The following is a 24175-nucleotide window of genomic DNA, read 5'->3' as shown; positions in this document are numbered from 1 at the left end:
CTCCCTGGCTTTGTCATGGTAAAAAAAAATCCCTCTGACTCATCCCTGGGCATATGGTGCTGGAAGGATTTTTGAGCCCAGTCCATTACTCAGTGAAGCCAGTGGGGCCATGGTGAGAACTGATAAGTATTTCCATCATCTTTGATGATTTCTGGGCTATACTTGAACCCTGGTTTCAAACAGGGAGACATAATAGGGTCAACAACTCATTAAGCAACAATGAAAAGATGATACATAGGCTTGTTTGATCAACTACTGGACCTCCAGGTCTTCTCATCCACAACCATTATGGATCCATTATTCCATAGTCTGAAGGAGTCCTTATGATCTACAAAGAAAAATAGGCTCAGGTGTTGCTTTGTCGCACTAAGAGGTGCACATTAGATAATCCTGACAAGCATGCCCTGTGGTGTCTATTTCTATTGAGAAACAAATGAGAAGCTCGAGCTTAGAGGTCTAGATTTTACATGTGTAAAATTAGACAACAGAAATCTTATCCCTAGAAGTTCAAGAGTTGGTAGGGGTTACTCTGGGATCTGGAGTATACAAGATTTGACTGAGAGGATGAGGTTTTGGTATCAAGAACTGACTGTAGTCCTTGAGCTAATGCTTGGAAATGTGTTGACTCATTCCTGCAAGTCCAAGACTTTAAGAAATGATTTTTGTTGTAAAAGAAGCTTTATGTTTTGAGAGAAGAGTCTCAGTTTCTCTATGGAACTGTTTCTTCTCTTCCATTGAAATAAAAGATTGTGACATGAAATGGAGGCTTTCCTACCCACTAACAAGACTGAAAAGAGGTGGTGTTGTCAGGCAACTACCTCAAAGCTTATGCAAATAAATAAGTTAAATTCGCTTTCAAAATTTTCAGCAAACTTTTAATATTCACCCAAAACACATCTGCTGTGGTGACATTTCTCAACAGGCCAAGTTATTCTGAAAAGCTTTTCACATAGTCTCAAGTATAAATATTTTGATACAAAAAATAAAAATAAAAAACTCTCCAAACCCAACCCCTTGTGCTCACATTCAATGGTGCGCCATCATGCCATGAATAAACATAGCCTCTTCACTCCATGCCTAGCCAGACTACAGCTGTAGAAGACAGGCAGCATTAGATGCTTCCAGCCCACATTGCTTTTTTGTCTTGCCAAAGTGCCGGGAATCCAGGAACAGAAGAAGAGTCTGAAAGCTGTTGACATGAACTTACTGGCTTTGAAGGTGCTTAGAGGTGTGGGGTAAGGAAGGAGCTAATGAGCATCTGGTCACCGCAGGGATGAAGGCACCGCTTCCATCAGCAGCAGCTCCAGCAGCAGTTCCCTGTCTTTTAGGTGCTAATGACGTTTTGTGGCTTCAGTTGAGGACGCGGAGACCAGAGAGCTGAGGAGCAGGGACACATCTCGTGGGGCTGGCATTAACAGTACTGCCTTGTGTTATACGGAGCCACGGCCGCTGGCTCGTTGCGCGTTATCAGGACTTACCCAGAACAGGTCTAGCTCAGGTGCTAGTTCACTGAGACATTGTGAGAGCATTTGCTGGCTAGGAAAGCTGAGCTTTTTTGCTTTTTATGTTGTACAGCAGCTATAGATAAACCCAACTAGCAGCAGCATCCTATCCTATCTCGTCTGCAACGCAACAGTCAGAGATCATTACTATATGTCACCTACTTACTGACAGATGCATCATGCTTACAATAATAAGCTGATCAGCGGTTTTGACGTTACACTCAGCATCTGAGTCGATTTTAAGTCACTTTGACCTTTAAATTAAATTATCTCATGCATAGAAACAAAAGATGCAGAAGAACACAGCGAGGATTCACAGAACTCGTAATCAAGTACTTATTAACACACATATATATTAAGCTTCAAATAAAAAACAAATATTTTCTTTTTTTTTAATATATGCACTCTATACGATGCAACAAACATTAGCATGGTCTAGCTCTCAGTCACAGACGGTGCTCTGTCCGTTATACAATGTCTGCTCTACTGTTATACTTCTTCCCTTTTAAACAAATGCGGGTAGACTAGGCTCTTTAAAAAAATACAAGCTGGCCATAGCACTCTGGCTGAGCTGCTCTCCTTTATAAGTGAAGGAGTTCTAGTTTTATTACATTAGGAAGGAGGGAAATAATATTGTTTTGGGATCTTAGATGATCTTGTTCTCGAGGGCTTCGATCCTCTTTGCCACAGCTTCCAGTGAGCAAGAGTTAAGGGGAAAAATGACAGTGCACATTAGTGGTTCATTGCTCGAGTCCTCCCCTGGCTTGCAGAACAGATAATCAACGGAGCTACCTTGCTGGGAGCAGGTAGCAGAGGAATGCTGTCATCATCTACTCTGGCATTTCCAGAACTGTTCAGTTTAATGAACTTTTATCGAAGCTAGAAAATGTTCATGCATGCACACATGCTCACGTGCACCTATAAATTTACTATAAAACGAAGAGTAAAAGATGTGAGAATGATTGGAGTGTGTTTTGAGTGGTTGACAGAGAATTCCTGACCTTGAGCAGTATGGGTTGCGTGAAGAGTGGAGCAGAGTGCTTTCCTTAGAGTTATATAGCGTGTTGCAATTTTCTGCTCTTTTCACTAATTGCTTTTCATGATGTGCCTGGGAGCGGCAACCCACTGGGTGAGAACTACTGATTTACTCTGACCTTTTGCGTAACGTAAGTCACGGATTTCACTCAATTTGAGTTAAAGAGTAGAAAATATACTGTGCAACAGACATAGCAAAGCACAAAAATGTGTGAATAAATTCAAACATGGCTTTTAAAATAATATTCTTTTCTTAGTAATGAAAAATCTCCTTAGCCCTGTGTGAGCCCTCCCAAGGTTTCACTAATTCCTCTCCCCATGAGATGTTTGAATCTTATCCACAACTTTTTTCTTTTTCTTGTTTCTCTTTCAATTGCTTATTCATGGTCTTTGTGCAATATGACAGGACCCAGCATGGCAGAATGCAGTCCCACAAACTCAGTTCAGATGGGATCCAGCCTCACTGGAGATGTTTGCAGTGAGCAGTTACAGGAGAGTCAGTCTCTCACAACTGAGGTTTAGACAGCTGGGAGAAATTGGACCAATCCCTCTGACTATTGGACCTACCCATCTGACTTTATCCAGACCACCAACTGTACAGCCAGAGGTGGTTTGCTGTACAAGACCCTCTATCCCTGCAGTGCTTTGAAGGAATTTAGGCAGCCAACTCGGATGCTTGCATTGTAGACATTTACCGTCAGAGAAAAAGGATCCCATCCATGGAGCTTTAATGACTGAGTGAATCAGCTGCATGTGTGCACCAGTGGTTTCGCCTGCTCACAGTCCAGTGTTAGCCACTGCTGCTCTCAGCCCTCACATTCTGGCCTGCTTCACAGGACCTGCAGCTTGCAGAAGTAGGAGCAGCATCCCATGCATGGCCCATGCTTCCACAGTACTCACATTGGCAGCATTTAAGCATCTTTCTAAAAACTGACCTTGGTGCCTACAGCTTATTGCTATCTTGCAATGGTTTGACATATTCTACTTTGGCTCTATTTGTTTTTTTCTACTTATTCTGTGTCAGACCAGTAGCTGTGCACTCTGGTGCAGGGACTCTTCTTGTTATACACATTTATAACCCAAGGGTCTTGTTTCCCAGCTTCCTGAACACCTACCCAACCTCCTTCTCCCACGTGTAGACTTTCCCCACTGGTCCCTCCAGAAAGCACAACCCAACCCACTGAGTTCTGAGCAAAGACAGCTTCCGAAGGATATATTTCCGCTGCAATGAGTCTATGAGGTCTTCTACTTTGGTCTGAAACTTCACAATGGATTTACATTCACATGGATCTTCCTCTGTGGGTCAGAATATCAAGAAGACGGGTTAATGGCACAAAAAAAAAGGATTAAATCAAAATGACTGAGACAAGCGAAACAAAGCAATTCTTATTTTCTTTATCAGAAACATGAAGGAAATCAAAATATCATTCCTCCTAATTATCTGACTGATCACTTCTGGCTTTAACCTCAGATGACTAGAGAATCTCACATTTTCTTGTTATATAGGCCAGGCTCTGTGCAAAAAAATATCTTTCCTGGATTTCCAGGTTTCCTGAAAACCCACTGAGCTCTGCTACTGATGCTTGAAGTTTGCCACAAAAATTTAAATCTGGCCAAATACAGTGCTCAAAACAATGTCTGTTTGCCAGTTTTCTTCCCAATACCATCACTGTGGTGGGCCATACTCTTTGCTGCTCATGAACCTTTGTGAAATAAAACTTTGGAGGCACTGTTTACCATCTGAGAGTCAAGACTTGTTTGAGCTTTGCTTCTGCACTCCATTTCTTGAGCAGGTGGAGTAATGTGCATTAATCAGTTTGCTAATCTGTGTCAATAATTTACATATGTTCAAGAAAAATTAGCTTAAACCGGAATAGGAGCAAAAAAGGGTACTGAGATGACTGGGAAAAGAAAGGAGATGTTTACAAGACCACACTGAATCAGCTCAGCTGCCTAGCAAATGGAAGGAGTAAATAAGAGAAGGAGTTTTTAAGGGAAAGGACATCACTTGCACAAAAATGCAACAGGATTAAACCAGTCATGAGTAAACTAAAGCTGGATATTAAGAAAAGATTTCTAGCCATGTGTTGATAAATACAAGCTGGCACTGGAAATCAAACAAATACAAATATTTCCTTTCCTTTTTTTTAAACTCAAATGTTAAGTGATTTTTTTGCAAACAAGTACTTTTTCTGAAATTTATTTTTACTTTTTTGAATACAGAAGTCTAAATGTATTTGCTTTCTTGAAAGATATTTAAATACAATATGTTGGGGGTTTTCATATAGGTCTCATCATCTTGTTCTTGGATCAACTCCTACTTTTTAAAGTAGCCGTGGCAAAGAGAGTCTCTGTCTTGCAGTCCTGGCTCTGCAGACACAGGACCCTGGAGGCTGTTGTCCCTCCCAGAGTTCCCCAGGAGGAAAGGAAGGTCCCGTCTTTAGGAATCTGGAGAACAGGGCACTTGCCCAGCATGACCCAGGACATCTGTAGTGAAGCAAAGAACCGAATCTGATTTTCCTGAGGCAAGGCCTCTGACTTCCCAAGTACTTTTTCTCTCTAATATACACTCAGGGAGAAAAACAGATGAGTCACCTACTGCTAACCCACTAATATTTTCATGGATATCGCTTGGTTTTGGCATGAATAACAATGATAGAAATTGCAAAGAAAGGGAAAAAGGAGATTAACAGTTGGCAATGTGTGTCATTTGATCCAGTTGATGCTGTAGAGCGTCTTCGCATGCCATGCGAGCAGCAGAGGTCTCTGCATTGCGGGGGGCCATGGGGCACTGAAGAGCAGGTCTCCACACTCATGGGAAGTAGAGCTGAGCTTGGCAGAGCTCTCTTGGGAACTAAATGAGCCCCGTCAGAGCTGTGTGCAATGTATCTTGCTGGAAACTGGAAGGAAACTTTAGTCAAGCAGGAAAAAGGAGCTCGAGCACCTGGACTCAACAAGAGAGTGCGAGGTTCCTGATGAGCCTGTCAGTGTAGCTCTCAGAAGCGTTGCAAGGTATTCAATGTCTTAAATGAAGCCTGAGTGTTTGGGATTCACTATGATCTGCCTGATCAAGCAGATGCATTGCAAAGGACGACTATTTCATAGAAAGCATATGATTCCTTCAAAATAAAAATCCAAAATAACTGTGGTAGTTCTTTTTTTTTTTTTCAATAATTTTTAGACTGAGGTTATTTACAGGTCAATATTCTTTAACTTTTATGTTATTCTTTACCTCCTCTTGTCATGCCTGTGTCCCAGTCAGTCCTCTCAGCCTTTGCTTCACTAGGCTATCCAAACCCAGGCAACTTAGCGTTCATATTTCTCAAATTTAGACACCTATGAGTCCTGTGGAAGATACTGGGTGCTTATTTTAACTTGAAATGTGTCACTTTTGTGGTGCCTGTTTGACTGTAGGAGCAGCCAGTGGTTAGCGAGCTTCAACTCAGATGTCCAATTTTGTGATGATCTTCATATTAAGCCAAATAAATCAACCCTTAGCTTCTCTTTTAAGAGCAACTCTTCCTTCCTTATCTCACTTTTGGGTATTCTCAGGACCTGGTACAGCATGAATTCATTGTTACTGAAAAGGAAGGGAGAGAAGGGTGGAGGAAAAGGGAAGGAGAAGGCAGTTTGTGAGAGGGGGAGATGGATGAGGTGTGGGGGTGGCTGTGGTTCAGGTAACGATCCAAAATGTTAATGTCTCACGATCCTTCCAAGTACCCTGCAAACTCGATACAGTGAGAACAGAGGGCTGTTTGTAACATCCATTTGAAGGGGCATTTTTGTCCTTCTGTTTCCAGCCTTCAAATTCTGTGACTAAATCCCCCCTCTCCCCAGTCCCCCACTCTTACCAATGCAGATTTTCATTTGCAGCTTTTTCCCGATCTTGCTGATGGTTCTGAAGTCAGCCGTGTAGAAGTAGTGCTCGGCTACTGGTTCTGAAGCAATTTCCCTCAGCTCATCCTCAACTGCGTTGCCAACTCCCACAGCAAACATCCTAAAGCCTGCGGGCAATGGGAGCGTGTCAGCTGGACAGCTGCGGAGCATCTTGCTGCTCTGGTACCAAGGCCCTGTCAGTTTGTCCATCCTTGCTCACCTTCTGGGCCCACAGTCTCCACACAGCTCTGCAGATGTTAACTGGGAAACTAACCCCTTTACCCTCTACTATTATAGACCTATTTCATCGAGGTCAGCCAGGGTTCCAGAATATTTTTTGCAAGCAAAGTCTTACTAGAGTTATCCAGACAATGACCACCACAAAAACAATATTTTGGGAGACACAAGAAAGGACAGATGATCATAACACCTTGACAGGATCATGCATCCAACTAATAGGGAAGCGATAATACAGCAAAAGGAGAGTGCAAGTTTTCTAAATAGCCTGCAGCCACCATTAATCAACCTATATAGTGGCAAAGTCCCTTGTGCAATGGAGACCTGTGGTTCAGCAAAATTGTAGTTGAATATCTTTCTAAAATTGCAACTCATATAGTCTGCCAAGAGCAACCCATACTGTGAGTTAAGAACATGTCCAGGTGCTATGCTTCACTGCCAAGAGATTGATTGGCTACCTCTGGCTTAAACCTGTTTCTATTGAACTGAACTGCAGTTTTCCCATTGACTTGAATGCTGATACTAGTTAACCCCTGTTTCAAAATACTTGTCTCTACTTGTCCATGTCTAGACACTGGTAATGCGTTCCCCTTCTCCCCTCTTTGCCTTGTCTTTCAACCTCTGGATGTATCCAATATTTGTTTTTTTCAAAGTTCAACTCAAGGAACATGTTTGGACTCTAGTTATAAGCACTCTGTTATTTATCCCACTGAAGTCACTTATGAGCAAATCTTGGAGATTTCTGTCTAGGGACAAGAGAGGAGGAAGAAACAAGGCATAAAGTTTTATCATCACAGAGGAATAAATTCTATAAATACCACTTTTAAGGACCTTTTGTTTTATAAGAGCTGAACATCCACATAACGTGTCAACTTGCTTTGTAAACATCAGCTTTTTATGTGCTCGTAGGTGACCTTTATTATTATGTGCTAGCCCTTAGTCCCATCTAGTGGTCGAGACCGAAGCTGAAAGGAAGTAAAGGATTTAGCAATTCATGAGCGTATTCACATGGGCTGCATCCATTTAGCACAGAGATGTCAGGAGACTGGGAGCTTGTTCAGCAGGTCAGCAAAAGGGCAGATCTCAAGATATTTATACTTCACGGTGTTTAGACATACAAATATATCAATATTTGTGCCATTGTGCACTTTTAATATTCCAGTAGAAGCTGAAGAAATTTTCTTATTAGTGTGTCTGGGGGTGTCTCGGATTTAGAGAGGGAGTCCACAGTAAGCCCCTTAATCTGGGTTTCTGCTTTGTTTATTGTTTTATTTCTTCTTTTTCTTTTTCAGGCCTTAAGGCTGATACAGCCAAGCCACACTTGGCTCTACAACTCCCGTTATTCTCCAAGGAGCTCTCTGATGGTCATCTTTGCCTCACCGTGAGTGCCACTGATGCTGACCTGACTTTTATTACCAACATCAGACAAATTCTCAGCTTCTCCCTGCGGTTTCCTTCACATTTGTGTGAAGCATGCTAGACCAGCATGCATCCCATACCAAATGTGTGAAACTCCATCCTGCCCAGCAGGGAGACCTCCAGCAGATTAGGTCAAAGACACAGAAGGGCTGTGGGAACAAAAAACAGCTGCTGGCAAACCAAGATTTGTCTGAACCCCATCCAGAGTTGCTCCAAGTTTTTTATGCGTGTGCAAGGATAGTCAGGCAACATCTCAACAAGGTCACTCTATGGTAACCTGTTTCTATCCTAAGTAAGAGATATCTCCAGGGAAAGAGTCATACTTGGGTTGATACTAGATAGAATCATAGAATGATAGAATTATTAAGGTTGGAAAGGACCTCTGAGATCATCAGTGCAACTGTAAATACCTGGTCCAAGGGAGAAACAAGCCACTGAGAATTCAGGAGACCTACCTAAGTCTTTGGCTTTCTTAGCAGCATCAGTGATGTAATCTTGTGACCGTCCATCAGTGAAGACTATGCCCACCTTGGGGACCCCAGGCCTAGCTCCATTGATGATGGAAAAGGAACTGTCAATGAGGTACTTCAGAGCCTGGCCTGTCATCGTTCCTTTCTCCATGTAGGACATTTTCTTGACTGCTGCTTTGATGTCCTTCTTGTTCTTGAACTGCCCCAGTGGAAACTCCTGTCTGACAGAACTGGAGTACTGAACCAGGCCAACTTGGGCCTGTTTGTCTGACACCTCCAGCGAGTCCACAATTTGGTTGATGAATTTCTTCACCAGCTCAAAGTTCTCAGGCCGCACGCTCTTGGAGCCATCGATCAAGAAAACGAGATCCAGAGCGGATCCTGACCCACCACTGCAAGCTGACGCAAAATATGAGAAGAGGGCAAAAGAAGACAGCAAATAAGACCTCAATTAATTATGCAGGAAAATACAACCCTAGTGTCATTTTATGGCTAATGAAATAGGTTTAATCAATCAAAGCTCAACAACAATTCACACTAATGTTTCCAAAATAATTCTAGGTTAGAAGTGCATGGTTTCCTTTTCAGCCTTTTCTGAACAGAACATGTTTATCCTGTCTCAATGCGATCCCTGCCATACCACTGCAAATCACAGCTCAACTTAGTGCAAATGAAAATCATTACATACCGCTGCAGGTCTTCCCATCGCTGTTCAGCGTGAAGCCCTCTTTACAAGCACACTTGTACGCTCCTGGGGCGCTGATACAGATCTGCTCACAGTCATGGTCTCCAGTGGCACACAGGTCTGACACCACTGCAAGCAAAGGTGCAGATTAAAATCAGAGCCCATGCCAAGGCTTCTCAACCCAGAGCCTGCTCGGCCCATCCACAAAGCATGATATTTGTCCCTTACGTTCAGTGATAACTAAACCCACTCTGCAGCAAGACAAGGCAACAGAGGTCATTGCTCTCAGATAGTGACTGAGATACAAGAGTCAAGGAGAAATTTTCACAGGTCTCCTGACTCTAACGCACAGTCAGGACTAGAAATAGTCTCCATACCGGGGGCAAAAACCATCTGTCTGTTGAGCATATCATAATATACTTCACTCTCCAGAGCTACTGGTTGAGATTTGGTTTCCAGGCTACCATATGGGCTGGCTAGTAGCCATTTTTTCCAGCTATGTAGTACAATTATGATTAGTGAGTTCAGCCCCATGTACAGTTTTCTTCCCTGGATGGGATTCATGTCCAAACATACTTGGAATTCACTTCAGAGCTACCCTCGCATGTGCAGCTTCCAGATTCGCTCTCTACAAACATTTCTGCCTGCTGATCTTAACCTGGATCTGACTCCTGAGATGCTGAGCAAACAGAAGCTGAATTGCAGCAGTCTGAGCCAGCAGCCTTCAGTGACTGACAACACTATCACGGCTACAGCAATAAGGATGGAAAACAAACTCAAAAGTAAACAGATCTGGTTGAAGCAATTAGTTTACAAATATCAGGGAGATCTGTGCAGAAAACTGAGCATTTCTGGTTCTATCATAATGATGGGCAGCGGTGCAAAGTTTTTCAAAGTTAAGGGGCTTCTATTCATTATTTCAAGTCATTTGTGCTCTGCGCTGCATGTATTTTGTACTTCTTCTGGCCTTCCCAGTTCATATGTATGTGTATTGTGCCAGCACTGGTAGACCTTTCCAGCAGATATGTAGCTCATATAATTAGGAATATTACTAACCATGCAGATGGTTGTAACACTGGGCTCTCAGGTTGAGTTCTCTGAAGCCTACTGAGATCTTATTAGTCTAACTGGTGGCTGGATTGCCAAGGGTCTCCCTTTTTTCATGTGTTTGTTGAGCATTATGGGAAACAGCTTGGACAGTGTTGCACAGTTCCTCCTGCTGTCAGTACCCACAAACCGTGCTTTGCAATAGCAGGTGGTGTTTGGGTACATCTCCAAGGACTGTTTTGTGCAGCTGCTTGCATAGCACGATAACAGCCCACTTGGCAGTTAATGTGGTGCTATTCTCTGTTAACTATAATAATCCTTAGCGCAGTGCTTCCCTTGGATGCACCTCTGAGGGTTTTTACCATGGGGAGAACTTTGTCATCTGCATGTTACAAATTTGAAAAGCAAGGCACAGAAAGGATTTTTTTTCTCTTTATCTTTTTGAATGGCACCAATGCCAGAACTTCAAAACACATCGTCAGGCCTTTCCATCTCTGGGTGACTCCTGAATCCAGGGCGGCCAACACAAACTCCCACAAATATTCATGGCCTGGATTTCACCTTCTTGAATTTTGTCTCTGTCCCCTCTTTAGTATGTAGTATTTGTTCCCATTTTTCATGAGCTTCTGGTGCAGTGACACCTGATTATAATTCATGACTCACTTTATATTCAAAATTTTCCTCCTTCCTACAAAGGAAGAAATTTTCCTTGACAGAAAGCTGCTCACCCCTATAATTTTCAGCCTGAAAGTTGAATCTTGAAATTTTACACCTCTTGAAGAAATTGGTCTCGGAGAGTTTTACAGGTCCATCTGCGTGTATGTGTTTGCAATGCCTTGCCATAGGCACCGTGGTACATCGCACCTTTTAAAAAGTGTTGCCACACGTCTGTGCTTCGGCAGGATGTTCATGCGAAACCCCCAGGCCTCTCTTGCTGACACATAAAATGGATATTTATAGACCACCTCCTGCAGTCTTTTGGGTACATTTGAAAGTAATAAAGCTTTCTCACTCCATTCACCAGTTCATGTAGGACTGAATATGTGTTTTTAGGATAGTCAGGCTCTTTTTATATGCTATGCAGAAAGGCATTAGATACTGCACCAGCCAGGAGAGTTTTCTGCCTCACAAGGCTTGCAAAAACAACGACATAGTCAGCCAAAGGCGGTTCAGCCTCTAGCAGGGAAGTGAAACCATCCCTTGCTCAACTGGGAATTCGGAAGACAAAATACAAACCAGATTCTCAGAACTCCCCAGATAGATAGGCTTAAACATAAGGACAATGATTTTAGCTATATAAAGATCATGTTTTTCAGGTTCTTTTTCAATACCTCACGTGCGTGGGTCATGTTTACAAACTCTTCTGTGCCAATGAAGTCTGGAGACTTCTCTAACTAAAACCTGAAATTCCCTAAACAAAACCTGAAATTCTTGAAAGGCAACTTCAAAGAGCACCTGTCTTCCATGCTGCTTCTTGCTCCTGCAGATCCAAGTCCTTGGAGCAAGGAAGCAGATGGATGAAGGTTGATCACACATACAACTTCCATGTGAAAAGCTTGCTGGCAGCCACTTGTACTTCTTGGCTAGGAACCTGGGGTTGTGGCAAGGACTTACCACAGAAAGCTTCTTGAAACTTGTGGGTCAGCTTCTCTATAACACTGTAGCTCTCCACATAGTCCACATGATCATCCAGGGGCTCGCTAGCAATTTGCCGCAGTGTGTGCATGTCCACCCGGCCAACCCCAATGGCAAAGATCTCAATGCCAGCTGCTCTGGCCCTTGCTGACACATCCTGCACTCCATCCTGGGGACGTCCGTCGGTCACGACGATTGCCACCTACGCAGAGGAGGGCAGAGGCACAGTGTATGCTTGAATGGGCATTAATATCACTATTGCTTGTGGAACAGGCTGGGTTAGTAAAGAAGGTTTCACATTTATAAAATCAAAGAAAAAGGAAATGCCACCCCCTCCTCCCCCTCTTCCCATTCTTCCTGAGATCACACAAGCCATTCTTTTTGTGTGGGGTTTGTTTCTTTCTGCACTGAAAAGGTTAAACTGCCATGGACCTGACTGATTTAATTAAGGGACAACTGGTGCATCTTGCCCCTAAGGAAACCAACGTAAAGGTTATGTTCTTCATACGCAAACTAATACTCAAGCCAAACTCTAACTATGTTCGTGAACCCCCAGCTGACACTAAGGACAACTCTGACTCAGTATGGAACTTTAAAGAATCTCAGGAAATGTAATGGAAACATCACGAGACGAAGACTTTTCCCCATTTTATACATGGGGAAGCTGAGGCAGAGAGAGGGGAACAGATCTGCCTAAGGTCACGATGTTTGTCAGTGCCTGCCATGATTCCTGATTCCCTGTTCCACAATAAATAGCAGAGGTGAAATCCTACCCCTACTAACAAACATAAGCATTAAATTGACAGCTGGTTAAATTGACAGTGGGAACTGGATTTCACCCTGGATTACATGGAGCCCTGAACTGGTGAAAAGCCTCCAAGAGTCCTGCTCCGGTTTCTAGATTGTCCATTTTCCTCTTTATTTTTCTTCTAATAAGTGACATTGTCACAAACCCTTCATTTTTGTTCTTTGCCAATTCATCTGCTCCTGCCACTTTTCCTTACAACTATTTTATTGTGACACCACTGTCAACTCCAAAGCAAATGATTGGAATGTAATTCAGTATGGAGAAATATAATCAGCAGGAGCAGGTGAGCTGCTAAGCAGAAAAAACCTCCACATCACAGGCAAATACCCTCAGTAATACAGAAAGAAAAGAAGCATCAAACAAAAAAGGCAGAAAAAAAATCTATCTGGCAGCAACAGTGAGTTTGAATGAGCTATCATCTGGTCATTAAGGCAGTATTTGCTGTTCTCCTCTGTGCCATATATGCTCTCCATCTTTCTAAAGATAAAATCAGACCCACCAGCTGCTCAGTTAGGACAGTGTGATGGCTGTTTTACATCCTCAGGCAGGAGAAAAGTCGTCTCGGGTAAGGTCAGGAGTGGGGTTCCCTGCCCCACGCGCCCAAGGGGCCTTGGCCACGCAGATGAAGTGGATCCTTCCACCTCTGGCCACCCTTCAGCCGAGGGACGGCTGAATGCTGCAGTCACCTGCCCCAGAGTAGTACCGCAATACTAAAGCAATCTGCTGCCCTGTTCAGAGCTTTCCTTCTATGCAAAATATGGGTGAACCAGGAAAGATGTAGAGCTTTTCAGTCTGGTGCAGGTCTGTAAGTTCAGGTGTTTATCTGCACTTCCTAAGGGCTACAAAATTAAAAATTCCTAGTAGCATCACAATTCTGTAACTGGCTGCTTCCAAGGGAAAAAAAAAATAAAAAATCCAGTATTTCTCTTCTGCTTGTGGCCAAAATAAGGAAAAGTGTCACCCATGGCAGATGTCAGTGTGTGTTGTAAAGGGGAATGAAAACAAAAATCAAAGATCGGCCAAAAGGAGCACTCGGGTTGTTTCTGGACCAGCAGCCAAGGCAAGGAGCAGAGCCAGCCATGCAATCGTGCTTTCTGCCAGGAGAGAGAGCCCTCGACTCAGCCGCTGGCTAAGCAGCTCTGCTTTCTGCATAACGCAGCTCTGAGATGGGGGCTGCCAATTAGAGCTTATCAAAACCCAACCTGTCAGGAGACAAGATGTATTATCAAGTAGTTTCTGCGAGCAACACCACCCTACGAACAGGTTTCTGTCAGTAGCTGCGTATCTTTCTTGCAGCGTTTGTCACAGGATGGAGATGTTGCATGTCCTCCTGGCATTTCTCTGTCTAAATAAAGTGCTTCTCCAAGTTTAATCAGTTCCTTTGGTTCTTCACGTCAGGGTGGCATCTTCACATAGGCCTGAGCCCCAGATACGACCCAGGAGGTGTCTGGTAGCAGCATCCACATCTGGATCTGATGGGAAAGATCTTCATAATACATCTGTGTGAAAATCTATTATAGAGCACTCAAAATTCATGTTGCTTTCTGACCTGCTGTTGGAGAAAACAAAACTTCTGGGTACAAAGAGCCTGGATCGAGCGTCGGGACTTAATCAGTGAACCCATGGCTAAAATGAACGTTACAGTGAGTCAGACCAAGCACCAACCAGCCAGGGAACCTGCCTGTGACCGCGGCCAGGACCAGGTGCTTACAGAAAGAAGGTAAGAAATAGAACAAGTATAAAGCGATCTTGCTATCATATGTAGCTATCTTGATAATTAGGAAATTCTAGTTTTTCTTAGGATTCCCCCTCTAGACCTTTGCCCTCCCTGCCAGACTGAGGCAGTGAGTTCCAGTGTGAAAAAAAACCATCCTTTTGCTTTAAACCTACCTCCAAATTATTTGCAGTCACGGGATCCCTGTAATTCTCTGCGTTATGACCTTGTCTCACTTAAAAAGCTGAGAGTCCTGGTTAAGTGCCTTGTTTGGTAAAGAGCAAGAGACAGGTTGAAAGAAAGGAGCAACCGCTGCCTCCTGGAGAGGCTGACACTGCTCTGCAGCGTAGGGCTTGTGCTGGACTCAGCAGGTAGCCATGTGAGAAGAATTAAGAAGGGTGAATGCTTTTGCTGTCTCAAATAGCTGAACAGGATCTCCAGTTTTGCCCTAAGGAAACTCAGAAACTTTTGCTTTTCAAGGTCAAAACTTTTACTCATTTTAACCACCACATTTCATTTTCCTGTGAATTCCTAACTTTCTGGATCCTTCTTGTGTACTTCTGTCATATAGAAATCCCCCAAGTTCTCATGACACAATTTATTCTTGGTTAACTAAGACACCAGAGTATTCACAGGCATCCCTAGGTATTCATATTTCAGGGTTGCCATACGCAGGCAACCCAGCAGCTAATGAGGTAGCTATGTCTCATTATGCAGTGTGTAACGTGAACGTTGGAGCAGCACTGAAAGGGGAATCGGGCAGAAAGTTGAATAAGCCCTTGATTTTCTTAGCAATTTGACAATCTATTTGTTGTTCCACCTAAAGAAAGATAAAAGTAATTGGGCACCCCTGTAGTTTTTGATAAAGCTATAAACAGACTTTACTCTGAGCTCCTGCAGAAACAAATAGTGCTTTTCCCTGTCCTGGGGTGACATTTGCCACACAGAGCACAGCAAGTCCGAATGATCTTGTGATGCTTTGACCAGTGCCCCACATGGTTGATAATCATAGCACAGATTTTCACAAGGTCTTGCTGGATTTCTGCTGTGTGAAGGAGCAACGACCATGTCCAATGTTTCTGGAAGCTTAACCTCCCTAAATTACTGCATGACCTATTCCTCCTCCCAGGCAGGTGACGGGGCCACCCTGAGCAGCGTGAGGGTCACAGAAGGGAAAAGTTTGCTGGACTTCAAAGCAACGTGCAAAAAAGTAGAAAAATAACCAGGGAACCAAGGAATGCAAGTGATTGTAGAGTGTCCCACCTTGGAGGTATTCAAAGGCCTTCTGGACATGGTCCTGGGCAACCAGCTCTAGGTGGTCCTGCTTGAGCAGGGAGGGGTTGGTCAATATGATCTCCAGAGGTCCCTTCCAACCTCAACCTTTCTGTGATTCTGTCTCTTTGACCAGATCGAAAATGGAAGGAAAGAGGTAAAAGCCTGTAGTGTTGTTTTTTTTTTTTTCTTCTTTTTTAATGCCTAAGATAAATAATTAAAAAGACCACTACTATTCTTCTGCTTTTTTAGATGTCCAGGAAACAAGGTTTCAGGAAGACAAAGCAACTTTAGAGTTCTTTGTACCACTGTCCACAGAAACATTGATGCTTTAGCCATGCTACTGCAGTAAGCCACTAAATAAATTTGATTTTTTGAAGTGTTCAGATACTAAAGGCTTGTTTGGTGTATTAGCAGGGAACAGCAGCTCTTATATGTAGTGGGATGACAGGAAACCGCAAGGATTGCAAGAGCACGTTGAGTGACTTGTCTGGCGGCCCAGATGCAGAGTAGACAAGAGCAGGAAAATAGTGCACATGGTGTGGAAGAGATTAGTTAGATAAAGATCCAGGCATTTTCATAGGCAGCTCAGTGAAAATGTCTCTTCAATCTACAGTAATGGTCAATGCTGCGTGTAAGGTGTCAGGCTGTATTAAGGAAAAAAATAGAGACTAATACTGAAAGTATTATAATAGTATTGTATAAATCAGGACTGTGTCCCAGTCCTGACCTAAACATGGTCACCTTGTCTGAAAATAGACATTGGGGAGTTAGATAAAGACAGGAAAAAATAAAGATATATGGTGAGATATCTGGGGGTCATGAATGGACTGGGTAGCGGTCCTAGAGGAAAGTGGATCTAAAAAGATCCCATTACTTGTTCCATTTGAAAGGTAAACAATAAGAAAACCAGGGGAAGCAATGGGAGCTGCCTTCACGCAACAAGGCTGGAAATCAGACCCCTCCTTTAGGGTCCTTCGTTCATAATCCAGGTACAGTAGGTGCAGTGACTGGCCATAGATTTCTTGATTTCCTCCATCTACTGGGTGAGGATGTCTGCCCCACTCAGAGATCTGAGGGCTCTGTGGGTGTTGCTGGAGCTGTGTCAGGGTTATGCTCAGTGTGGGACCACTGGTGCCATGGAGGGCACTGGAATTACTCGTCCAGTAAGGAGCTCCTCATGTGGAAGATGGCAGATACATGGAACAGTCTCAACTCCTGTTGCTGTTCCTCTGCTGCTCTTTGCTCACACGACAAATGTCAAGAAGAGGAGAACGGCTTCAGCCACCTTGGTGCCAATGACTTTTTTTTCCTACAAGTAAATCTTCTGGATTGATGACAGTAGAAGGAATGGAGCCTGGGGAAGAGCTACCTTGAGTTGTCAGGTCCCAGAGGTCACTTAATGACAAATTAGCAACCACCTGCGATTTCTGCTGATGTGCAGCCATGCAACAACTTCCAGGTTTCAGAAAGAAAACTGTGCACTGACTGGCACCCTTCATGCATCCTTATCCATCTGTAAAGGTGCTCAACAGCTTTGAATGGAAGTCTGATCACATGAGACACATCTCAGAAGCAAATGCTATAATCGCACCTCTAGTGAGAGCTGACCACCTGCAAGGGAAGGAGCAGTGTCCACCCCCTCCTGCATCGCTACCACATTTACTGTTGCACAGTGGGCAGCTACCGCTGACGCTGTAGGAGGCAGGACAAGCGCATCTGAACCTCTCACCTGCTTGGAGCTTCTGGCACTTCTGGACATTGGAATGAGAATTAATGGATTGAGGTGAGAAATAAGCTTTTTTGCAAGGGCGCATTGCAAGTGAGAAGTAAATGTCTTGTTTTGCCTATGAACACTCAAGAACTGAAATGTTTCTGTGGTCTGGCATTCAAACTGTTGGGATTTCTTTGTGTTTTGTTTATTATTAAACAGTTTTTGCACTTCAATCAGAATAAAAATTTTTGAAAAGCAGGAATAGATATTATCATCCAGATAATTTTTGTTTGTTTGTTTCAGTTCAGCTGTCTGGTTTTGTGCTAAACAATAACCAACAAAAGCAAATACTTCCCGTTACTTTTTTTTCTTCTGGTCAGAAAGGCACTGTTTGTGTGTGGCTATGGCTGCTTAGAAGAGACCTGCAGCTCCCACTCCGCTCATGTTTTCCACCGTAGGGTGCTCTGGCCAGGCTGAGATGGCAGAAGGGCTCTGCTGGAGACCTGTCACCTTCCCAGCAGCTTCCCCGGAGCGGTTTCACTGGAGGAAACATCTCTTTCCCATGCAACATCTGAAACAGCTCTTCAGTGAAGTCATCCATGGAGAAACTGGGCAGCCCTGAGCTCTCTGAGAAATGAGTCCTTTCCAAAGCCTTTTGAGAGCGGTGGGAGCAGGCAGCATGGTCTGCTGCCTCTCCTGTGACCCTATGGCAGACTTAGTGCCGCTGGGAAAGCAGATGAGCTTCTCCCTCTTGAGCTGATTTCCAATGAGACTTAGTGAAAGTTTCTTGGAGTGTAATTTTTCTCCTGTTATCACTCTTGGTTTTCTTCCTATTGTGTCAAACCAGATTTAGGCTAAGAATACATAGAACTTTTCCTGCTGTGAATCCCACAATAAAAGACCATATAAAGATGAATTCATTCATATTTGCAAGTTGCTTGTAGTTCAACATGGTGAGGGGGCACACAAGGCGTTTAATTAGATCATCCTTGTAGGTGACAGCCTCATTTTTAGGGGTATCTATCTTGTGAATTCCAGACCAGCAGAGCCTTCGGATTGCTGATTTTTGGAGTTGGCAGATCTTTACCAGTGCCTATTTTTCACTTTTCCATTTCTTTTTTTTTTTTGACTTGCCATCCCTGGACATCTTTTCCATGTTCTGCTCTGCCTTCCCTAGAGCTTTACTAGCAGTGAGAGAAACGGAAAGTGACTGATGTTCCAAAAATGTTGTAATCAGCAGAAAAATCCCAGGCTTCCTTGCTCCAACAGCTGGCCTTTTGTCCAGCTGGTGGAAAGCTCTAGCTCCTTGCTAATGCCTTTGCTTATTTTTCTGCTCCAGTCTCGTAGCAGAGAGCCAGTGGAGCTGGCATGGGACACAAAGGCCTAGGAAGTGTGCTTACGATGTTTAGCTAAAATACATATTGTCAAGAATATACATTCTCCACATGCTCAGAAGAGAGTTTTCCTGATGATGGTCACTGGGCTGAGGTTGGGTTTCACTCATGGTCAAATCTAGGGAGAATCAATGAGGTATCTGGGGAATAATTTTTTAAAGACTGAGCTTTCTGGACAGGGAATATGCGTCAGGAGAAACCATGTGTAGAATTAAGCTGGCCTTGTACACAGCCTTAAATGCTAAATGGTCAGTAAAGTCTGTGTACCCGAAGAGAATACCCAGAATGGAAAACATAGCCATCAGCCAGCCTCTGAAAAACTGGAAGAGCAGTGGAGGACATTGAAACAGGACTTTGCTTTATAGCTGCAGCCGAAAGGGGCCATTTCAAAGGAAACTTTCAGAAGGTTGCCTCGCTTTTTACTATGATGGATTCTGAAGGATCTCTGTTACAATATTTTGGGGAAGATGAGCATTGTTCACACCTAGCAAACCTGGCTGAGATCATCGTCTCGCAGCGGTATGGTGTCACAGGCACATTAGAAGCAGGGAGCCATGTTCCAAAGGACAGACACTCCAGGCAGAGAGGAGAGCTAGTGAAGCTGGATTAAATTTACCGCAACAAGTTTTGGCCAGGTCTGCCCAAAAGAAAGTTGAGCTTTGTTTTCAAGAAGATTTGGGAGGTTTCCACCTCCCAAAGGTTTTTCACCTTTGACAATTAACCCCGACTTGTCCCCACACAGTCAAAGCACAGAGAAAATCACCTTTCCTCCTTTTCTGATTTTTCCGACGACTCCTTGATGAGCTACATGAAAGGAGCATCCAAGAAATGGATAATTTGCTTACCTTATTAAAATTGGGAGACCTCACCCTGGCCCCTTCTGAGTCACTAAAAGCCCGGCTAATGGCAAACTGGATAGCCAGGCCAGTCATAGTCCCAGTGGAGAGTGGCTCTATCCTCCGGACCGCTTGCAGGAGCCCCGCTTTGGTTTGGTAGGTCTTGAGGGAGAACTCGTTCTTGACAGCACTGGCATAATTGATCACACCCACCCGGGTGGAGTTGGGGCCCACATCCAGCCCCTCGATCACCTGGGACATGAAGACTTTGACTTTCTCAAACTCCTGTGGGCGCACGCTTCGAGAGCTGTCGATGATGAACACCAAATCGGTGGGTTTGGTTCTACACAAGGTGCCTGCAAAGGATAAAGCGGGAGGAGAAAAATAAAAGAAGAAGAAGAGAAAACTATACTAGGAAGGAGAGGATGGTCTTAGAGCAGTAGCTGAGGCTAGAGGACCTGCAAACTTCAATCCTTTCTCTGCCTGTCTCAGACAGGCCCAGTGAGACCACTTTAACCTAATAGTTCTAAATGTTCTTTTTCCTTTCATAGGAAAGTGTCTGTAAGAAAAGCACAGTTACCAGTTGACAACATGTACTTCTGAAGGAGTGAGCTGATGAGATAGCAGCGCTGCTCTTGTGGGAGCAGGTTACCCACTCGTAACCCCAGGCTATTGCTAATGTCTACATGAAACTTAATTCACTTATGGCAGCATGGAGGGAGGAATAAAGCTGTGAACCGAAGCCTGTGCATGCACTTCTGCATCAAACAAAGTCTCAAAAGGAGTTACCGCCTTTTGGACACGGATAAGCAATCCACATGGATATTAATTAATGAGATGAGGTCATGCATGACCAGAAGCAGGCATGAAACTCAGCAGTTCAGATTCAGTTGTGAATCAAGATTCCCAGATTAACTAACCAACATAACGTGAACCAGTCTCGTGTTTTTTAGCTAGTGGCACTAATAATGAAATACTGTAACACAGCAAAGAATAGCGCTGGTTTATTTCTGTGAGCTGGTGAGGGAGAATACAATAGAGAGATGCAGAACCCTGTAATTGATAGTTAATCTCTACATCCCCATAGTAAGACATGAATGATTGTAAAAAGTAAATGGTATAAACAGGAAGCATTAGCAATGCAAAGAGCTGAGTGATTTTTTTTTTTTTTTGCATTTCTGTTTAATGCTGTTTTCCATCCTAATTTTCAACTGTGGCAAAACATAAAAAGGACTGGTATTTTTTATGATTTTCTAAATGAATTGTCCCATTTTCCCCACCAGATCTATAGCATTCTGTTCTTTTAATTTTTTTTCTATCATTTAGCCTGTCTCTGTAGGGGCATCAAGTGCTCTGTTAATATTTGATTTCCGCAGAGAGGGACGATATAGGTTATCTCATAAAGGAGATTTCTGCGGACAGATTTTTAAATGTGAGCTTTTGGGCCAACAAATCTGTTCCAAATTATGACATAAATATTATAGCTAGTCCTCAGTGTGAAATCTAATGGACCTTTCAGTCTTTCAGACAGATGAAAATAAATACCCTGTGATATATCCATAAAGGATATAATCAGGTTAGTTTCCTGAGAGACACTAATGCTGAATTTGCTTCTAGCTCCCAGAAAGGTCTCTCTAAAAGATGCTGTGTGTAGAAGGGAAGCAGGCAGTGGTTACTTTGTCAGATGCTCTAGTTTCCACTAAAATGCAATATAACCTTTTCCCGTGTGGGTGACTTTCACTTTGCCACCATAATTCATTGCAGAGGAAGGAAAAACTCAGTTGGCGGTCCATCTACAGTATTGCAAATCCCTTTACCAGGGGCTGATTATGCCCATTTTACAGGTGAGAAATGAAGGTATAGAGAAAGGCTCAAATTCTTGCAATCAGTTCCTCCAGAAATAAAGTGCGGATTCCCCTTAGCCACAGTAGCTAATGAATCACCTCTGCTTTTAGTGACAAACCAAGGAAGAAAAGTTTTTTTTTTCTCCCCTAGAACAGTTGGTGCCAATAGAAGTTTTGAAGTATATTTTCTTTTTTTGCATGGAAGCTCTATGATTTTACCCTAAATACAATTTTTAACCTCTTTTTATGACAGTGAAGTACGTTTCAGGGAAATGAAGAGAAAAGAGGAGATATCAGATGGGAGCTTTGGGATTTCAGCCTGTCTGGTCACAGCCACTGTGCACATGTCAGGGTCTGCAGGACAGGCCTTGGTTATCTCCAGGAGGTGACAGTCAGGCACGCTTGCTCTGAGTGGCATCTTAACTCAGTATACTTTATTTTAAAGTTGAATTAAAGCAAAAATAAAATACTCCTCTGTTTTTAAAAACGTCCACACTTGAAGTTATTCAGGAATAGCTGAACTTCATGCACTGATTTAGCGGAAAATCTCTCTTAGGGCATCTTTGCCATATTCGTTAAAAGAACAGGAAACGTGCCTAGTAACTCGGAATTAAAAGGTGTTTATTTTAGAAATAGCAGTTGCTCATGGTAGGGCTGAGTTGAATGACTGGTCTGTTTAGTTTCCTGACTTCGGTAGCACTCAGCGGTTCTGCAGCAAAGATAACTCTCCCTTTCCCAATTACTAAGGAGAAACTGGTCAGTATAGCAGAAAACTCCGGTTCATGAGCAACAGCTAAGACTGCAGTCACTGTCACGTCTGTTTTACAGCTGTCAGTCTGCCCTGGTATATGCAATACGCATCATAAGATCATTCGAGCATTTTTAAAACCCAGCAGTAATTTTTGCCTTGGCCACCTCTCCGGCGGTGAGGTCCCCAGGCTGGCTGGAGCCCCCAGCAGCATCCCGCCCCTGGCAGAGGAGAGATGCTTCCTCGCTACCACGTACGTGCTTGACACTAATTGCAGACTAGGAGTTAGAGAGCGTGCAACCTCAAAGAGCAGGCAGCTCATCTCCTGTCTAGCTGCTCTACAGCCCACTTGGAAAGACAAACAGAGCAGGATTTTGCTCAAGAACAGATGAAGTCAAACCTAGGACAGGCCCATCCTCAGCAACCTGGCCCAGACCTTCCTGCTCAATGAGGTTAACCAGAGCTCGGGGTGTCTGGCCAGCTCCTCCTCAAGCTCCCAGTAAAACCAGCCCTCTGCAGAGCTGTGGGGTGGAGAAGGTAGAGGAGAGCCCTTCTCCTGCCTGGGCCTCCTTCAGCCAAAAGCAGCGAGCCCGAAGGCTGATGCTACGCGGGGCGCCAGTGATGACATGATGCCACCTTTGCTGTGCCTCTGTACAGACTTCCCACTATTTCTGTAAAGCAATGCAACAGGCAGAAGCAAAGACATCTCCAGGCTTTGCTGCCTTGGGAAAATATTTGAGACAGCTCCTTTGCTTCCCTGATTGATGTTGGATATTTCTTTTTCCTTCATCTCCTTCCCAGTCCCGAAGCAGGCTGGTGGCAAGGAGGTAGAGGACTGACACCATGCATTTCGCCGCTGAGCTCCCCACTTACCTCTTGGCTGCGGAGGTGCCCCGCAAACTCCGTAGCTCTGGAGGAGAAGCAGCAAAGAGGTCAGCAAGGCAGAGAAAATCCTGTCCATGGCTGTGGAGGAGCCGGAGGCTGGATGCAGAGTGGCAAGCAAGAGCCTTGGCCCAGAGGTATTAACCTGCCGTTCCTCGGGGAGGCATGGGGCCAGCCCCTGACACGTGTGAAGTGCCAGGGCGGGGGGGGGCACCGAGGGGAGAGGGACAAGCAAGAAAGACTAGGAGAAAATATTGCATGAAGGTGGGGAGGGGGAGGATGTCCAGCCCTGCCGGCCCCCAGCCCCTCCACAATGGCTTCATTGCTCAGCGAAGGGCATGGGAAGCTATAAAGAGACCCGCAACGGCGTGGTATGTGGGGAATCTGGGAGCATAACAGTGGGACCAGTGAAACCAGCCCTGGGGAACTGGGGTTAACCTGTCAATCACCAGCTCCCATCTGCAAATCCTGGGCTTTGCCACAGTAAGCAAACGGTCTGCAGTGTGTCAGGCTTGTGTCCTTCCTGCAGCAAAGCCCGGGAGGGGGTGGGGGACGGGAACAGGGTCACACAAATCATCTCTCAGTCCCTGCATTTGCCAAGCACAAGGCTGGAAACCAGCCTGTGGGATCGGGGGGCTTCGCTTCCTTGGCTTAATTTGCAGGCGAATTCTTGGTCTCAGGAGGAGGGGAGAGGAAGAGGAGAGCAAGGCTTGGGGAGGCACGGGCGAAAGCGTGGGATGGAGAACAAATTTCTTCCTGCGGGAAACAGTTACTTCTCTATGAGGCTGTGCCCCCTGTCCGGGAGAGCAGGGAGGGAAAGAAAGAACTCAGTAGCCTGAACTAGATAAATAGACAAGAAACTCAGGATAGACAGACAGATTAGAAGTTTGATTTATTTTTTACAGCGCAGCGTTCAGGTCTGTACACACGAGGGAGATACAGCTCCTGCCACAAAAAGCCAATAATCTAAATCAACAAATAAGACTGATGATGCTGCAAGTGAGCAGAAATCCAATGTTTTCTTTATGGAACAGCAGCGGGGAGATTCGGTACTAGA

General features: G+C 44.2%; 1 protein-coding gene across 1 annotated transcript; it reads right to left on the bottom strand.

Moving 5' to 3' along the window:
• Window positions 1-2148: 2148 nt before the first annotated feature.
• MATN1 (matrilin 1) lies at window positions 2149-23197 on the bottom strand (the record flags this gene model as incomplete). Its single annotated transcript, XM_082329363.1, has 8 exons — window positions 2149-2198; window positions 3753-3833; window positions 6389-6541; window positions 8525-8938; window positions 9228-9353; window positions 11886-12108; window positions 19654-20000; window positions 23110-23197. 8 exons carry the CDS (start codon window positions 23195-23197, stop codon window positions 2149-2151), a joined length of 1482 nt encoding a protein of 493 aa, XP_082185489.1.
• Between the last annotated feature and the right edge of the window lie 978 nt (window positions 23198-24175).

This window comes from Platalea leucorodia (genome assembly GCF_965183815.1).
Source record: "Platalea leucorodia genome assembly, chromosome: 18".
NCBI lineage: Eukaryota > Metazoa > Chordata > Aves > Pelecaniformes > Threskiornithidae > Platalea > Platalea leucorodia.
The sequence above is the reverse complement of the archived record's forward strand: the minus strand, read 5'-3'. Positions and strand labels throughout refer to the sequence as shown.